The following is a 19,082-nucleotide window of genomic DNA, read 5'->3' on the forward strand; positions in this document are numbered from 1 at the left end:
AAAATAATACTAGCACCTGACAAGGCTGGTATTAGAATAAAAAGCAAAATTTAAAGAAAGCCCTTTGCAAACTGTAAAAAGTTATGTTAGCTGCTGCTGGTACCTCTGCTACTGCTGTTGCTACCGCTACCACTACCACTACCACTACCACTACCACCACCACCACCACTAGTACAACTACAACGACTACTACTGCCTCCAAAAAATTCTCTAAAATTTTTAGTTACTAATGATTTGCCAATCTGTCTTAGTAGAGGGAATTTCCACACTGAGAATTTTCTAAACAAATGAAATGCTAGATTTGTCCCCAAACCTTGCTGAATTTGCACCAGGGAATAATAGAGAACACTCCATCTACAAGCAAGGAATATCATGAAAGAAAGACTGTAATAAAAGCCAATCATACTTGGGGGCTGATTGTTTCCTACAGCTAATCTTTATGAGAAATAACTTTAAATAATGAGGGAAGAAGCATCCAATTGCTGACAAGTAAAAAAAAAACATATTCTTTATTAACTATTAGTTTTCTTTCTTTTCATTAATAAGGTTACGAAGAATACCTGAGGCAAAGCTTAACTTAACTACTTTTTATTAAACCAAACTCAATTACAATGTGATCTGAGAAAGCTACACAGCTCAAAATAGATTAGGATTAAGCTTTTTAATAAAATCTTGAAAGCAGATAATTCTAACATTGATTTATATATAGAATTGAGAGACCAATGTATTATCATGCCAATTTAATCACTCTTCTGAATTTTGAAGTGGGCAAGCTCAAAAAGAGAAACTAAAAGTTAAAAACATTTCTGAATTCCAATAATAATATATTTTGTTCTAGAACTGTTTGAATACATACTTATAAAAACTATCTCCAGGAAACTTTCTGTGTAGCTCAAAATAACAGGACAAAAAAAGATAACCTGGAAGATGCGATTAAACTTATTTATTAAAACCCTACTATATGAAGAAAACTGTGTAAAGTAATAGGCAGGCTGAAAAAAAAATTAAATGAGATACAGTGCCTCCCTTCATATTTTCTACCTCACCAGGGGGATATGACACACCTGTAATTACAAGATTTTATTGTACAAAAAATGTGTAAAAAAAAGAAATATGTGAGGTTGGGGGGAAAGTCACTTCTAATGTGGGTTGGATATCAGGGAAAGGATATCCTTTTAAGCTTAAAGCATCTACAAACAAAGGTTCAATTGGCTCAAAGAATCTTACGGTATCTGCCTACAATCTTAAGATTTCACATTTACATATGGTGTTATAACTTATAAAGCATTTTATGCAATGTATGTTGCATACAGCAGCTCTGTAATGAAGAAGTACAAGCATTGTTACTCCCATCTCATAAATGAGTAAACTAAAACTTAGAAGGGCTAAAGGGTTGTTTAATATCATATAACTATTAGAGTCCATACTTGGATCCAGTAGTCTGACCACAAATCTAGCAATCTTTTTTACCATATGATACTGCTTCTCGTAGACATGAATGAAAATAAATAATCAAGGACTTGTTTTGTCCTTCAGAAGAGCAAGATTTATCAGGTAAACTACTCTAATGAAGACTAGTGCAAATTGGAAAGGCAAGGAGTCTATAGACAGAAAAAGTTATAATAATTACAGGTACAGTTTTTACAGTTCTGTAGTTACACATCATAATTCTGACTGATTGGCCAGCTGAACCTTAATTCAAGGAGAGGAAAGTATAGCTTTTGGGGGGGTAAAGGGGAGGAGGAATGAGAGTATTTGAGAACACTGTCCAAGGCTGCTATGGTAAATAAGTTGTTTCACAGATAACACACAGGAGGCATTGGAGGGTTCAGTCTCCAGCCTCTAACAGGTTCACTCTTGATCTGCTCAGACAGGTAGACAGCTTCAGAGGGGATAATAATCTTACTTTATCCTAGTCTAGTCTTCTTAAATGACTGCTGGGAGAACCAGCTTCTACAGCATTCCCTAATCACCCTTCTTGTAAGGGCTGGCGAGAAGAGGGGGCAACTACCCCTACGTCTTGATGGGGTCAATCAAGACAGGCACTGGCTGTACAGTTCCCTCAATCCCCTCAAGCCTCAATGTGGGCTGGTTGAGGCAGGTGGGTTCCCTGTGGTTTTCCCCACTCACTGACCATTGTCCACCTGTTTTATAGGGCAACAGACAAAGCAGGCATCTTGCCAACATCAAGCTCACAGGTTAACTTTAGTAATATTGTCATTCTGTGCAAGAATAGTAAATATTACCTTATGTCACTCCTTATCTCATGGTGCAGTCTCAGTAGGACTATTACTATGAATCTGGAAACTACTATCTAGAATTCTTGGGGCTATTCTGGGAGTTATTATCTAGCACCTAGAAACTAGACATTCCCATGGCCATGGATTCTGAGAAACTGAACTCTAAAAGAATAACAAAATCCTCCTTACATACATAAGTGAAAAGAATTAATTAAGTAGATGATATTATAAAGCCTCCTATTTATAGTTTCTTAGGTCTACTCCTCCAAAATTTTACCATGAAAGATTCTTATGCCAAGATTATTTAGTGACAATCATTTATGAGAAAGAAAATCTTTACCATGGTTAAAGCAATTATAACTTGTACCACCAAGGGATATTTTCAAAAGCAAGGACTCATTATAAAACCTCCTCCCCCATGACCAATGCTTTAAATAACTGATATTTTCAATTCACTTTGCATTCATCATTGAATCTGGAGAGCACATTTCTCAAACCTATGCAATTAGGGGAACTATATTATTAGCACACTTACTTTAGAAGTTTTTATAAAACCTAAGTAATGGAATAAAATTTTCCAGGCCAAAAGTTATTTTTATGACATTAAGGGTAAAGCCTGAATAGAATTTGAGCTAAAAGATCTCTATGGTTCCTAGAAGATTACTTTTTGGTTCAAAGAAAGAGTAAAAGAACACAAACACACGCACACACAATTTTTAGTGGCAATTTTTGAGATGGCAAAGAATTGGAAACTAAGGGGATGTCTAGCACCTGGGGAATGGCTGAACAAGCTATGGTATATGGATGTGATGGAACACTATTGTGCTGTAAGAAATGAAAAAGGTGATAGTTTCAGAGAAACCTAGGAAGATATGTATGAATTGATGCAAAGTGAAGCAGTAACAGGAGAACAATTTATATGATAAAAATATTATAAAGTCAAAAAACTTTGAATGATTTAGGAACCCTTATCAATACAATGACCAGGAACAAATCCAAAAGACTCACGAAGAAACACTGTACCCATCAGACAGAGAGGTAATGAGCTCTTTTTATACATGTTTGTAACGGGTTTGTTTTTCTTATGTTCTCAGTGGAATCTTAGGGAAAATGATTTAAAAAAACCCAAATTCAAGATTTCTTATCTCTTGTCAGACAACATGAAAATCCTACTTTTATTCTGATAAAGTATCAGTGAAAAGTTGTTGGAGCAGAAATAAACTGAGGCTTGTCAACATTAATGCCAGATAATTTTTGCCAAATGTAATTTTTACAGACTCAGTCAAAAATCTATAATTAGACTACTGAAAACAACGTAAAAATATTTAAGCAGGATCAGTAGTTCTTGGTTAGGCTAGATTTATGATGATCAGTAACAGATACCCTTTTAAAACTAACTTCCTCAGGGTACATAAGATTAAGGGATTTTTTCCCAGGCTAACAATGCAAACGACAGTTTTTGCCATACAAATTAGTTTGTAGACAAGAGGTCCATAATGGGTGATCATTTCCTGAATCCATTTCTACCCTATGCACTGAGCATAGTATCTAAAACATAAATGTTCACTGGCTTGATTTGGCTTTTTCTCTTTTTAAAAAAATTAGGAGGAACTGATGCTATGTTTTCTTATAGGAGAACTAAAAACACCCATAATGCTAATCAGCACAATTTTGGTAAACTATTATCCACAGTATGAGAACTATTTATACAATTCCAGGGGCGATCTATGCTACTGTCATTCAAGAGCATTTTCGTATGAAACAAGTCTGTAAGGGAAAGTAGTTGACTGTACAAAATTTCCCAGAGAGTTAAAAATCTGAAAAGTTTCTGATTAAGTAAATTTTTATTTCATTATATCTGAAATGAGGTAATTTTAAAGTGACTTGAATATGTAGTAGTTTCCTAACTTTAACGACAATATTTGCTCTTAGAAACGTAAAAATAAGGAAATTTATGTTATATGATTATACAGAAAATTAAGTTGTGTTAACTGTTGTGTACTTATATATAATTTCCAGAAGTTAGGTCTTTGAAAATTTTATTTTCATATAGTTTTACACAAAAATTTTTGAAGGCAAGGCAAAAAAGAAGTTATATACAAATAATAGCTAGCATCTATGTAATGCTTTAAGGTTTGCAAAGCATTTTACATGTTAACTGATTTTATTCTTACAATCAGCCCATACTTTACAATCACCTTGTTTTCCCAAAAGCAGTTTCCTATCATATGCTAGACATAAAATTCTACTTTAGCAATATCTGAGAAATCTAAAATGTTTTATTATACTAGAATTTTATTTAAATGATGTGTTGAAAATCACATTCCCAGTAAGTAGAAGTTACAAATGAAGAGGGTTTTCAGTATAGCAGTGAAGTCAGAAAATGGAAAAAAAAAAGTGTTTTGAACTTTGGTTAACAGGTGCTCAATAGGTATGAATTTCTTTAGGTATTTTCTTTTTTAAGTAGCAACTTAAATTTTGTTTTAGTTAAGGGCTGAAGGAGTTTCATTGGTTTTTTAAGTGAAAGTGACTTAGAGACGGGAAATGGGGAGGAGGTCTAAAGTTTAATTGATTCTTCAATGAAAAAAAAAAAAACAAACAAACCAGAACTGTGAAGACTAGAATCAGAGAATCCTGGTGTTAGGAGGAGTCTTAGATTATCTAATTCAGGCCTACACAACCTGTGACCCACCAAAGGATTTCAGGTGACCCATGAAAAATGCAGAGGAAATCCTTTGGTGTGCTACAAGTGACCCACAGGCTACATGCTGTGCATACCTGTTCTAATGTATGCTCCTCACAAAGTCAAAATAACCCTCCTTCCCTCACACCTCCAACTAAAGTTTTATTTAATATAAACAGACTGAGTTATTGACTAGAGAACACATCTATGGTAGATGAGTAGACAAGGAAATCTGATGAAGACTATTCTGTGCCACTGTATAACTTCGTTATACAGAATGCTATTTTATAATGGTAGTCAGTGTAATGAGACTTTACTTATATTCACATAATAGAATCTGGATATAACGAATATTAATTGTGACAAAACATTTTAAAGGCCTTACTTGACGTAGACGTAAGGCTATAACTTTGAACATTTAAGAAGTAAATTATGTATGCCAGCAAACTTACCTTCTAATTGTATTTAAATGTTTACTGAACCTAACTTAATTATTTTAAAAAATCTGGGGAAAAAAATTTCATATTGGCACAGTAATGGCTTCTACAGAGATGTTACCATATCTGTACTATACAAATGAAATGAGACTCTATAAGAAATGGAAGTGAAAATACTCAAGTAGCTTCAGAAAGTCAGGTTTAAATTTGGAGATCTTAAATAAAACCTTCAGAAAAGCTCTCTGATCCTTCACAGGGTGGCAATATTACAATATTTAAAACTATGACTATAAATCAAGGGAATAATTATGAATCTATGATTGTGAATAATTTTTTCCAAATAGATTTAGACTGTTCAATGAAAGATAGGGATATTTAAGCCTAAAAAATATTTATGTAAATCGTCTATCAATTATTTCTACACTGAACCAGCGAGATGAGTGATTCTCAAATCTGATGTGAGGGAAAAAGCATTATTTGTGTAAAATACAGTTGCATGCATTCATTATGAGAAAAATATTGAAAAATGGTAAATTATTTTTTGTCAGTGAAAAATTAATTCAAGCTCAAGGCAGTAAATATTGCCAGGCATGTTAGATTAAGGATGATGTGTGACTCAGGGAAAACTGCTAAGGCCTCAAATTCCCTATCTGTAAAACGAGTAGATTAGACTAGAACAGAGGTTTTCCAAGGTTAAAAGTAATAGTGGGCCTCATAAGCAGAAATCCTTGTTCATGCAGGGTGCAAAAAAATTTTTTTGAGGCTAAAAGTAAAATATATAGTTATTTTATAAATGAAGGGGTGTGTGAATTAGTAACAGCAAAAGCAATCTAGAAAACAGTTAATACTATTCATACAGAAGTACAGAGTTTTAGGGCAAAGTCTTGTTGATCTAGACTACATCAATTCATACAAAAATAAATTTAGAGTTGCCAAGGACCTAAGAGCTTCTTTAGTCTAATTCCTTCAATTTACAAATGAGGAAACAGAATACCCAAAGATAAATGATTTGCTCAAGGGCACACAGGAAAAAAAAATAATACAGTCAGAATTTGAATCTAGGTCTGGTTCTACCTTCCATTTTTAAAATTTAACATCCTTGAGGGCAGGGACTGTTTTAAGTTTTTGTCTAAGAAGCCCTAGTGATTAGGACAATGCTTGTCAAACAGTAGATGCGAAGCTACTTAAAATATCTTCTGAATCAAATGATGATTTTGGTTTGTAACAATCAACTGTACAAGGAAAGAATGGAATAAATTTAATCAATGCATATCTCAATTTTGACTTCAAGTTTACAAAACCGAGTCAGATAGTGACAATTTTACGAAAAAGAATATATTTTTATAGATCCAAGTATGATCAAACTTTCTTCAGAGTCTGACAAAAGGCAAATTTTGTCTTCCTAAATTCAGTAAGGAAGTTGGTCTAACTGAATTCTAAAACCCATTCCAAATTTTAGAAGGTATAGCTTACCCTATTTAAGAAGATTTTCTCCTTGTTCCACATGGAGTTCTAATGGATATTGTATCTGTTGTTCTACACTTATCAGCTTATATTTGTTTTTTGCCTAATATTCTTTGAACACAAATATACAAAAGAAAAAATTTACTGGTAAAAGCAAAGTCGAAAAAGAATCCAAAGTTTCATAAAAAAAAAAAAAGCAACAGATTTTTAATTCTCAAAGTTATAATCAAGTTTAATGAGATGTTCAACTATTTCAATTTATATCTTTGCAAAACAACGATATCTGAAAATAAATGAGATGTATGATTAAATAAAAAGGACAAAATAAATAGTACTATTAAAAGAATATTAGCTTGAAAAACCAGTGAATATAATCTCTAATTCTCAAAATATTTCATGCCTTTTACAGTGACCATATTTGGAATAGTAGACAGAATTAACAAGTGTGTAGCAGGCAAAAATCCAGTAGATGGCTCTCGATGTTCACATTTTAAAGGCACTAGAAAATTTCAATTTCCAAAGAAATCAAGTTTTTTAACATTCTAAATCTTTAATGTTATCATTAAAAATAAAAAAACTGGATATTGAGAAAGATGTAATGCTGTAAAAGAAAAAAAGGAAATTTTATAGTCCTAGAAATATTTCAAAAGAAAATATAACAAGAACTAAATTTAATAGTTTTGAAACAGAAAGGAAGAGTAGGAGAAGATTCCAATGGTTAAGCAGCAATACTGTGGCATAGCTAATAGAAAACTGCAAACACAGAAGTCAGGAAGGCTTGAGTTCGACTTACAACTCTGATACATACTAAATATGCAACTCTGGGTAAGTTAATTAAGGTCTAAGTGTCCCAGGAAATCTCCAGACCTAAGCTGAAAAGATTAATGCTAAATGTTCCTAACTGGACATTCTCTACAGTGATGATTACAGGTCTTGTAAAAAAAAATAAAAAAATAAATCAATCTCATAGGATGCTATTGTCCTCTACCTTACTATTCCACCAAAACTGTTCTCTCCAAAGTTTCTAATCTCTTGGTTGACAGATCCAGTGGCCTTTCTCAAGGCTCATTCTCCTTGATCTCTCTGCAGCCTCTGACATCTCTGTTCAGTCTTTTCTCTCTGGGCTTTTGGGTTTTTAGTCTTTCCTAGTTCTCCTCCTACCTACCTGACTTATCTTTCTCTGTCTCCTTTGGTGGATTCTCTTCCAGATCATTACCTCTAACCACAGGTGTCCCTCAGGATTCTGTCCTGGGCACTCTTCTCACTCTTCATGATTTCACTTTGGTGATCACATCTCTTCCATATATTTGATTATCATCCCTATGGGGTTGATTCTCAAATCTACCTATCCTGCCCCAACCCTTCTCACATCTCTAACTGACTTTCAGATGTCCCAAAATGGATGTCTAAGAGATATCTTAAACTAACCATGTCAAAAATAGAACCTATTATCCTTTCCCCTAAACTCCCCCCTTCATTCCTTTTATGGTAGAGAGAAACAACATCCTTTCAGTTCCTGAGACTTGCAATCTAGGAATTTTCCTTGACTCCAATTCAATTCAATAAATAGTAAGCACCTGTTATGTGCCAGGTATTGTGCTAGGCACTGGGGATACAAATAAGAAAAATAAAATTCCTGCTCTTACAATCTAACAGGCATAGGTAACACACAAAAGAAAGCTGGAAAGTGGGAGTAGGAATTCGGGAGGAGGGGGTGGAAGTGACACACAAAGGGGTATCTTGATTCATGGAATTGAAACAAGTAGAGCTATGGACAGAAAGTAGAATCTGCTAGAAAGTCCAAATGTTATCCTCTACAAAGGAGGGCTTTCAGAAGAATTTAGTGTTCCACCCTCCAGTCCACCAATGAGAGGGGAGAGGATGCTGAGAGAAGTGGGAAGGAGTTGCACATCCAAGGCCAAGTCAGCAGCATAAGGATGAGAACTGGAGTGATCAACTTATCTTGGGTGGGGAACCTTGTTGAACAGAGATGAAATCAAGCAGAGCTGTTGCCAAGGCCTGTCATTTTCCCTCTACAACATCTCTCCAATGCCTCTTCTTTCCTTTGACACTGCCACCACTCTGGTGCAGGCCCTAATCACCTCATGCCAGGATTATTGCAACAGCCTTCTAATGGGTCAGTCTGCCTCAAATTTCTCCCTACTCCATCCTCTATTCAGCCACTAAAATGATTTTTTTAAACCACAGGTAGGACCATATCACTTCCCTACTCAATCAATTCCAGTGGCTCCCCATTGTCTCCAGGAGCAAATACAAAGTCCTCTGGCATTCAAAGCCCTTCATAATCTAGTCCCCTCTTACCTTTTCACACCTTACTTTCTGACCATATTTTTTAATCCAGTCAAATTGGCTTCTTGATTGTTTCATGAACAAGACACTCTATTTCTCATATCCAGCTGTTTTTCTTGATGTCCTCCATACCTGGAAAGCTCTTGTTCCTCATCTCCACTTACCACTAGAGTTTAGCAGAGTATCTGGCACACAGTAAGTGCTACATAAATATCAGCTATTATTACTGACTTCCCTGGCTTCCTTTAAGTCCCAACTAAAATCTCACCTTCCACAGGAAGCCTTCCCCAATCTCTCTTAATTTCAATGCCTTCCCTTTGTTAATTATCTCCTATTTATCCTGTATGTAAGCTCCTTTGTATATAGTTGTTTGCAACCTGTCTCTGCCGTTAGATTGTAAGTTCCTTGAGGGTAGGGACTGTCTTTTCTTCTTTTTGTACACTCAGTGCTTGGCATAATGCTTGACATAGAGTAGACACTTGATAAATGTTTACTGAATAATTATTTGTGCAGAAAATAACATGTTTTATATACTAATTTTTTTAAAGGAGAACCCAAGTGGAAATGGAGAGGCACATTTGGGTACATGTTGAAACAGGTTACCAATAAAGAACTGTGAAAAAGCAAAATGATATAAAGAATACTATTAGAGAAATATGTAACTGAAAAAGAAAAGGGGCCCTATCATGGGGTGAGAACAAGAGATAACTAATGGACAGTATAAATGTTTCATTTTCACATGACAGAAAAATAAGAGGAAGAACAGCTCCTGTTGGCTAAATGCTCTGTAGAAATCACAAGATGACATAGATGGAAGTCAAACAAAAAGAGGACTCAAGGATGAACTGTGACCTGTCTATTTGGAAACAACATTTATTTCAATGAGATCAAAGAATAAAAGAAATATTGAAATATAGACAAAGCGTTTTAATTATAAAAACTGCAATTATAAATGAACATAGGGCATGAATAGAGATGGATAAAGAGTGGAAAGAGGTGAAGAAGAACACATTTGGGAAAAAGGAAAAGAAGAATTCGTGGAAATTATCTCACAAAATCAATGTGTGAAATCAGAAATCTAGGGTTCTGGGGTTCCAGGTTTCTCAGGACTTGCTACATCTTGAGAACATAAAAAGTAGTGTAAGAATACTTCTCAACAATAATGCTCTACTCAAGTTAGGCTACGAACATCACTGGATAACACATATGTCATATTTGGTGTTAGGTTAAATGCTACTTCTTCCACAGTGACTCAGGGCCCCTCTGATCTCTCTTGTCATTGACCACCTACAGTACTAAACAATTCGGAATTTAGAAACATTGTCCTGCAAATGTTCTACCAAAGCAGTAAATTATATGATGATTTCTTTATGCTGCAATGTGGAGTCTGGTCTGGTAGTATATGACAAGGGCTCAGTAAATACTACCTGAATTAAAGCTAGATGAAAATAATTTCATTAATATGTACATACTACTATAAAAAAAAAAAACCTAGCAAGGTAAAGATCACATGGAGCAGTTACAGGTAAGAAATGCAGTCAAGCAAAGATAAGAGAATAGATTATAAGAAGGAAATATTAGGATCAGAAGTTCAATTCAACAAACATTTAGAGTACCCATTTTATGGAAAAATACTGTTAGAACTATTGGTGGAAATAAGGAAAAGGAGACATGATTCTTGCCTTCAAGGTATTGGTGACCTATTAGAGGAGATACGACATGCACACATAAAAACATAACTCAAAGGAGAATGCAATATCTTGTGGGAGAGCTAAAGGTAAAAAAGATATCAGAAAATTAACAAAGGAGAGATTATATGTGAAATCTGTGTTTGGGGGTGGGAATCTGGATCAAGGAATACTGCATAAGAAATAAACAGAATGTGAGAGCATTTACTAAGTATTTACTATGTGCTGGGCACTGTGCTATGCAATGAGAATACAAATGAAAACAAACGAGATAGTCTCTCCCCTGAAGGACCTTACACAGTAAGAGAGATGCTAGAAAAGGGGAGCAGTTTAAGAAGGGTATCTGTTAAGAAGCAATGCAGTGGTGCAGGATGGAGACAGTCTAAGGAAAAGTGAAGTGAAGCACGATTGGGGTCCTTTCCAAAATAATACTCAGAGGGAAAATGTCACCTATTAGAGGAAGAATGCCCCATAGTGGAATTCTTCTAGGGTGGCAATGTGGCAGGTAAACAGTAGAAGGTAGGGACTAGAATGAGTTGGGGATAATATTTGACTTAGCTTTATTCATTCTATATTCGTTAGTGTATTTTTTTTGGTATTATTTTTATCTGGTTATAAAATCAACACTATATTTGTCTCATGAAAGGTATTGGAATAATGGTCTATATTTCTTTTTTTTTTTTTAATAAATAGGAAATAAATATATAATAGAAATCATTTCTACTTCTAAGTTCTTAAAAAATTCCATTGTGAAATCATCTGGCCCAGATATTTTTTTGGTTTGTTTTTAGCAAGCTAAATCTTTGATAGCTGGTGACTCCTCTAATATCAACCCTTGTGATATCTCATCTTTAAAAAAAAAATTCATTTCCTACTGTGCCATTTTTTGGCAGTTTCTTGGTATATAATTAACCATTTGAATTATCTGATTTGTTTGAACACTGGATTTTTTTCCCCAGTGTATTGATTAGTTTGGTTAATTTTTTCTTCTCTTTTTTTTCCCCCTTTAAAAATCTTTATTACAAGGGACATTTTTGGCAACAAGGATGGTGAGAAACATGCAAAATTGGAGATGTAAAATCAAAATGCATTAATAAAAAATATACATTTTTTAAAGTAAAAGAAACAGAAGCCCAGAAGAGGGGGAAAAAGTTTGTCCCAGACCTCAAAACTAGTAAATAACTATAGAAAGAACTCAAATTCAGGTCTTCTGACTCCAATGGAATGTTTCCCTTTTTATGCTAACAATAAATTTTAAGCTCAAATATTAAGAAACACAACTTAAAATACAAAAAAAAAAAATCTATAGTGACATAAAGTATTCCCCAATATTATTTCTAAATTGTCTTTGTGTGTGCTGTAGTCTGTCCTTTTCCATTTTAGAGATTTATTTGTATTCTCAGTCTTTGGACTAAATTTGATAGATGTTTGTCAATTTAACTGGTCTTTTTGAAAAAGAAAATCTTAATTTTAATTATTAACTTCATTCATTTTCAAGTCTACTTGTTTCTGTTCTTATGCTTACAATATCTCTTTTTTTAAACTTTTTCAGAGGCTCTTGCTCTGGTTCTTTTATACAAGTTTAATTACATCATTTTCAACTTTATTTCTTACTGATGTGATTTTGATTCAAAGAATAGCTTTGGCTAAATTCCCTAACTTTGTACAGTTCCTGGTACATACTGGGCACTTAATAAATGGCTGGTGATTTATAGAATGATCCCACAGGCTTTTCTATGTGGTACTGTCTTTTAAATATTACACTAGGGGTATTTCCCTCTCTGCTTTCTTTTAAAAACTTAGTTACAATTAAATAGGCAGTTTTTCAGGTTATATTATGGTTGTATAGTTTTACTAATCTGACTTGTTTAATTTTATGGTGTCATGGGGTGAATACACTATATGTACAATTTCTGCCTGTTTAAATTTATATAATTACATAACCTAATATGTGATCAATTTTTGTGAGGATCTGGTGCTTATTTTGAAAACAATGCGTGGTCCTTATTTTCCCTTTCCAATTTGTTTTTCTCTTTGCTTTCTTCTATATTTATCCTAATTGTCTTTTGATTAATAAATATGTAAGTAGTTTAGTGATCTTTACCCTTTTATGTTAATAATTTTTATCCTAACTAGTAGTCTGACGTCTGTTACGGCTATTATATCTGTATAACAAAAATAAATAACTATAACTATAAATAGTAAATAGGCCGTATGTTATTACTTTTGCTAACAATTTGTCATTCAACCAGTTTGTATTCTCTTCTCCACTGCTTAAAAAAGTGTCTCTTTCAAGATTTAGTGAATGAAAGATAAAAGATTCAGAATGATGGCTTGATCTTATGACAGGATGAGGAAACCATGACTAGTTTGTAAGCAGTGAAGACTGAGAAATGGTGAGAGACTTAAGATTCCGAAGAGGCAAAAAAACTTATCACACAAATTTCTGGAGAAGATGAGAGGGAAGAGAATCAGATAAAAGTAAAGCTATAAGCCCTGTCAAGGAGATGGGCATGTCTTCCTAAGAGAAAGGTACAAAGGAGGTAAAGACAAATGAAGATATAGGTTTTGAGATGTTGAGTAAAAGAAAAATGTGAGCTCATGATCCTGTAATTTTGTGATTTTTTTCACTGACATAGTAGACAAAGTCTTCTCAGACAAAGGATGGTGAGAAGAAGAAGGCAGGCTTCAAGGAAAAGGAGACACTAATGCAGTCACTACAATGCTGCAAAGTAACTCTGAACAGGAGTGTGAAGAACGTTTTGGGAGTAAGGAGATACTGAAACTGAGAGCAATTAAGGATTAAGTGTCAAAAAAAGAAAACAAAAATTGTCCTCATATTTCTTTAACAAAATCTATCTTAATCATTTGGATTTTCTTCATACACAGTACATTGTTCCTTACTACACAAATAAACATATTAATTATTTTGTGATGATTTCAAAATTTGCCTATTTCAAGTAATAATGTAATGGAATTAAGGAAATGCTAAATTAAAGTACAAAATAAAAGTGAGTTTAGCATTGAATTTCTTCTATAAAATGAGATGTATGTGATGTTCTCAATCTACATAGAAATATGAATATTTTTAAAGAGTCTATAAAAGTAGCAATTTCACATTACTGAAAAATATGCACAGCTAATGGATTATTTTGAGAAATGAACAATAAAAGTTATTTAAAGATAAGATTAAACAACCTTAATGAAAACTGATAGCTGTATTTTTAAAGAATTTGTACTTTTATTTGTTAGGGAAGTCTGTATTGCAAAAGTGCAGAACATTAGAGTAAGTTTATGGTATTTAATCAAACAACAGAACAAAGTAGGTCAATTGTAATGGAGTTTGGAAGGTAATAATAATTTAACTTTTCTCATACATTCCTTAAAAACATCATCAAAGAAAGTAAAGTCCAGCCTATTATATCATATATCTGTAATGTGATTTTTAGTTCAACTTTTAAAGACCAACATGATAATACTTCAATTTTTTTTAAAACATTTTTCATCAGTCCCATCAGTACCTGTTTTTCAGCATGTCCATATTCAGCTCCTTGGTTTGGCAAAAAATAGCAAATATGGCCATTGTTTTTGGCTTTTTCTCTTAAAGCCATAGCTGTTCTTACAGTGGCATTTCGAGCATGCACAAAAACCATCACCTAAAACAAAACAGAAAACAATTTATTCAACAAATGAAGGTTGAACATAAGTAAATTACAAACACTATAATCAACTCTTAATGAAATATAAAATATTTGCTTTCTTTAATAAATTTCCTTTCTTTTGGTGTCAGTCATTCAGTTCTTTTAGCACCATTTCCCCCCAACAAAACATGTTTCATAACAACATTCCCACAGAAAAACAAAGACTCTGAATGGATGCATGAAAGAAAAGGAAAATGACAAATTTTGGAGGGAGTGTGGGAAAATTGAGACACTAATGCACTGCTGGTGGAGTTGTGAACTGATTCAACCATTCTGGAGAGAAATTTTGAATTATGCCAAAAGCTGCATACCCTTTGACCTAGCAATATCACTATTAAATCTGTATACCAAAGAGATAATAACTTTTTTAAAAAGGAAATAGATCTATTTGTACAAAACTATTTATAGAAGATCTTTTTGTGGTGGGAAAGAATTGAAAATTAGGAAGATACCCATCAATTAGGGAATGGCTGAAAAAGCTGTGGTATATGATTTCAATAGAATATTATTGTTCTATAAAAAGTGATGAACAGGATGCTTTCAGAAAAATCTGGAAAGACTTGCAAAGTGACGTGAGCAGAACAAAGAAAACATTGTATACATTAACAGCAATCCTGTACAATGATCAACTGTGAATGACTTGGCTATTCTCAGCAACACAATTCAAGACAATTCCAAAGGACTTATGATGAAAAACATTATCCATCTGTAGAGAAAGATCTGGAGACAATGCAGATCAAAAAATACTTTTTCAAAACTTTATTTTTCTTGTCTTTGTTTTCTTTTACAACATGAGTAATACGGAAATATGTTCTGCATGACTGGACATATATAACCTATATCAAATCGCATGCCTTCTCAATGATGGGGGAGGGAACAGAGGGAAAGAACTTGGAACTCAAAATTTTAAAAAACAAATATTAAAAATTGTTTTTATGTGTTAACTGAGAAAAAAATCAAATATTTTTAAGAGTTCTGAAATCACAGAATAGTTCATTACTTACTAAACAAAAGGGACTACGTCAGAGTAGATAGCATGACTTCCTACTTGGTTTCTTGGATATTGCTTACTTGACAATTATCTATCAATTTCAAAATATATCTTACAGACACCTCAATTTCAACATGTACAAAAGAGAACACACCTTCTAAGCCTCCCTGCCGCATCCAAACTCCCCCCCCCCAAAACAAAACTCTTCTGAACTTCCACATTTTTGCTGGTCATAGTCATCCTTCCAATCATCCAGGTTATTAACAATATTTTATCTGACTCCTTATTCTCCCTCACCCCAAATACTGAATCACCTGCCAAATCATGCTGATTCTGCCTCTATAAAATTGCTGACATCTCTTCTCATCTCTTTACTTTCACAGCCACTATAACTGCATCCAGAGGTGGGGAATATGTGGCCTCAAGGCCACATGTGGCCCTCTACTTCCTCAAGTGTGGCCCTTTGACTGAATCCAAACTTCACAGAACAAATCCCCTTAATAAAAGGGTTCATTCTATAAAACTTGGACTCAATCAAAAGGCGCACCCAAGGACCTAGAAGGCCACATCTGGCCTTGAGGCTGCAGGATCCCCATCCCTGGATAGTCTGTGCTATTGTACTAACCTTCCTATCTTCCTTTCCCCATTCCAAATCCATCCTCTAAATACCTATTTTTTAAAGCTTATTACATATTATGCCATTTCAAGGACAATCAAACTGGCCTTCTTCCTGTTTGTCATAAATGATACATCATTTGCAATCCCCTCATGCCAAGAACCTCTCTCCTCACCTTATCCTATTAAATTCCTGACTTTTTTAAAGGACTTACCTCATGTTGGATTGTTCTATATGTCATTCTTGACCTATTCCCAGCTTCCAGAATCTTTCTCATCCCAATTTCTTTTTGTTGAAATTAATTTTACATTTAACTATACAGCACATGTTTTCTCCCCTAAGAGAATATAAGAACACTGCTGGCAGAGATTGTTTTAATTTTATCTTTGTATGTTCAGTGCTCAGCAATGCCTGGCACAAAGGAAACACTTAATAAATAATGAATAATTGATTGATCTTTGCCCATATCTCTAAATGATGTCTTATTTAAGAAAATCCAATACAAATTTATAGGCTCACTACTCAATAATGCCTGCATTATGTAACAAAAAAGTTACCATAAGGAAAACACTTTGCAAATCTTGAATTACCGCTTAAATGTGAACTATTAATTACTAAACAAGATTTATGAATTACTTATAAAGTATCAGGACAATACTAACTGCTAGAGATAGAAAGGAAAGCAAAAAATATGAACAAGCAGCTCACATTCTAATGGGACAGAAAACAGGCAAACAGCTATGTACATTAACATACAGAGTAGATGGAAGGTAAAGAGAAGGAAAGTCCTATTTTATTACTACTACAAGAACTAACAACAGAACTATTACAATAACTAATAACTAATAAAGTAACAATTGAAAAAACCAAGTCCCTATTGTTATCATCAATCCATCAATAAACATTAAGTGCCTACTATGTGTTAAAAACTGGAGATATAAAGAAATCCAAAAACTACTCTCTGCCCTCAAGGAACTCATGATCTAATGAGGGAACACAACATTAAAAGAAGATCAAAATTAGAGAGGAGAATGGAGCTGGAAGGTACAAGCTTGGGGGCATGTAGCAGGTGGAAAATGATAACAGCTGCCCTGAATGAACTCCTTAAACAAAGGATATGAGAGGTCTACCTCATGTCTACCCTGCACCATTCCCAATCAGAAAGGCAGAGGTGGCCCGGCGACAGTGGGTGCTAAGGAGATGTGAGTTTTAGAGCTGATGTAATTTTGCAGGATGGTGTGTTTCTGGAGATCATGATGAAGTCCAGGAGAGTGGCCAATTGGAAAATGATGATATAGTGACAGTGAATGTCCTCTTCATGTCCAAAGGGGCAAGAGGGGAGATTTAAAGTTACAGAGAAGATATAAAGCTGTGCAGATAAAAGTGACCTGTCTCAAAAAACTTTCAGAAAAACAATCTCAAAGTTTTCATGATTCATTTGACAAACCTTAAATATGTTAATTATAACTATCAAGAGCACAAAATTTATTCATACTTTGTCAAACAGACTTGAAGCAGAAAGATTGTTGATTTGTTTTTGTTTTTCTTAAAAAGAAATGAAGACTTTTAGTTGCTATTTACATAATTGATCATATAAAGTGATAAAAGTATTATTTAGACTTAAAGACATGCATTTGTGGAAATCCTTTCTTCCTCATTTTCAACTAGAAAAAGATTATATTTTGCAAAAGCCAGTAAAAAGAAACTGATTTTTGTAACTTTCATGGAGGAAACCTTCCTATGTTATAGGACTAAGGTGCTACTCAGATATATTTCTATCATATTGTATTTTCCTAACTATGTCTTGAACACTCAGCTAAAAATTTCAGTAAGCAGGAATTCTAAATTTCCTGGCTATTTTAGTAATAAAGTTGCTGGTATAAGAAGAATACTTTTTTTTTTTTGGCTAAGTAGATGTTTTCATAGACTCAAATGTCTTGAATTTTCTAGAAAAATCAAAACGTAAGCGTGATGGGTTCCTATCACTTATTTGGAATTCTAAAGAGGTTTCTAATGTCTTCATAAGGGTTCTACCTAAATGATATTGTCACCACAAGGTGAAAAATAATATTAAATACTGGTGAAGTTAGCATAGTAGTCTTATTTTAAAATTGATTTAAGTATACATAGAAACTTCATGATGAAGTGTCAGACTATTGTTTGCTTATGTATATGTAACATATTCATATATTATACATATAAAATGTATTGAGCTGTATAAGTTTTAAACTGAAATTTCCTATAAAACTCATAATAATTATTAATGAGAAAATTTCAAATAAGTAAGTGCCATATTCAATTCAATGAGTGTTAATTAAAACACCTATTATGTACTAGGCATGATTTCTTTCTTATCTTTCTATTCCTAGCACCTAGAAATATTCATGGTATCTAGTTTCTTTGATTTTGGGGAAGAGAATAAAACAAAAAATAAAGTTAAAAAACTCCCACAACTATCTGCCATAAAATGTGCAAGACGCTAGGGATACAAATACTAAAAAGAGAAACAGTTCCTGCTCTCAAGAATGTTACTATTTTATAAGGGAGAAACAACATGAAAGTGTACCAAGTAATAATAAAGAGAGAGAAAAATTAAACATAAAGCAATACTGTAGTGGGCCACACTAACAAATGGGTGAAGAAGATCAGAAAAGATCAGATCTCTTGCTGAACAGGAACTAGCTGCCAGCTACATCTTGGAGGGGACTATGGAGCTGAAGGCATATGGAATAGCGCATGCAAAAGCAGGAAGGCAGAAAAATAGAAAGCCTTGCAAAAGGTATAGCAATTGGGCTAGTTTGGCTTAAAAACAGAATATGGAAAAGGAATGGATGTGACATGAGTCTGAAAAGACACCCTGGAAATCAAGTGGCAAAGGGATTTAAACGCCAGACAGAAGTGTTGTGATTTTATTGAAGAAGCCTTCAGGAAGGAACTAAGTAGAAACTTACG

General features: G+C 33.8%; 1 protein-coding gene across 4 annotated transcripts in view; it reads right to left on the reverse strand.

Annotated features, from left to right (window-relative positions):
• ASCC3 (activating signal cointegrator 1 complex subunit 3) overlaps positions 1–19,082 on the reverse strand; it is a 400,644-nt gene that overhangs the window by 204,437 nt on the left and 177,125 nt on the right. For all 4 annotated transcript variants that reach the window (XM_072642929.1, XM_072642932.1, XM_072642930.1 and 1 more), the window contains one exon: positions 14,344–14,478. In XM_072642929.1, the coding sequence (XP_072499030.1) occupies positions 14,344–14,478 (135 nt within the window). The remainder of the gene's footprint in view (positions 1–14,343; positions 14,479–19,082) is intronic.

Source organism: Notamacropus eugenii, chromosome 2 (genome assembly GCF_028372415.1).
Source record: "Notamacropus eugenii isolate mMacEug1 chromosome 2, mMacEug1.pri_v2, whole genome shotgun sequence".
Classification (NCBI taxonomy): Eukaryota; Metazoa; Chordata; class Mammalia; order Diprotodontia; family Macropodidae; genus Notamacropus; species Notamacropus eugenii.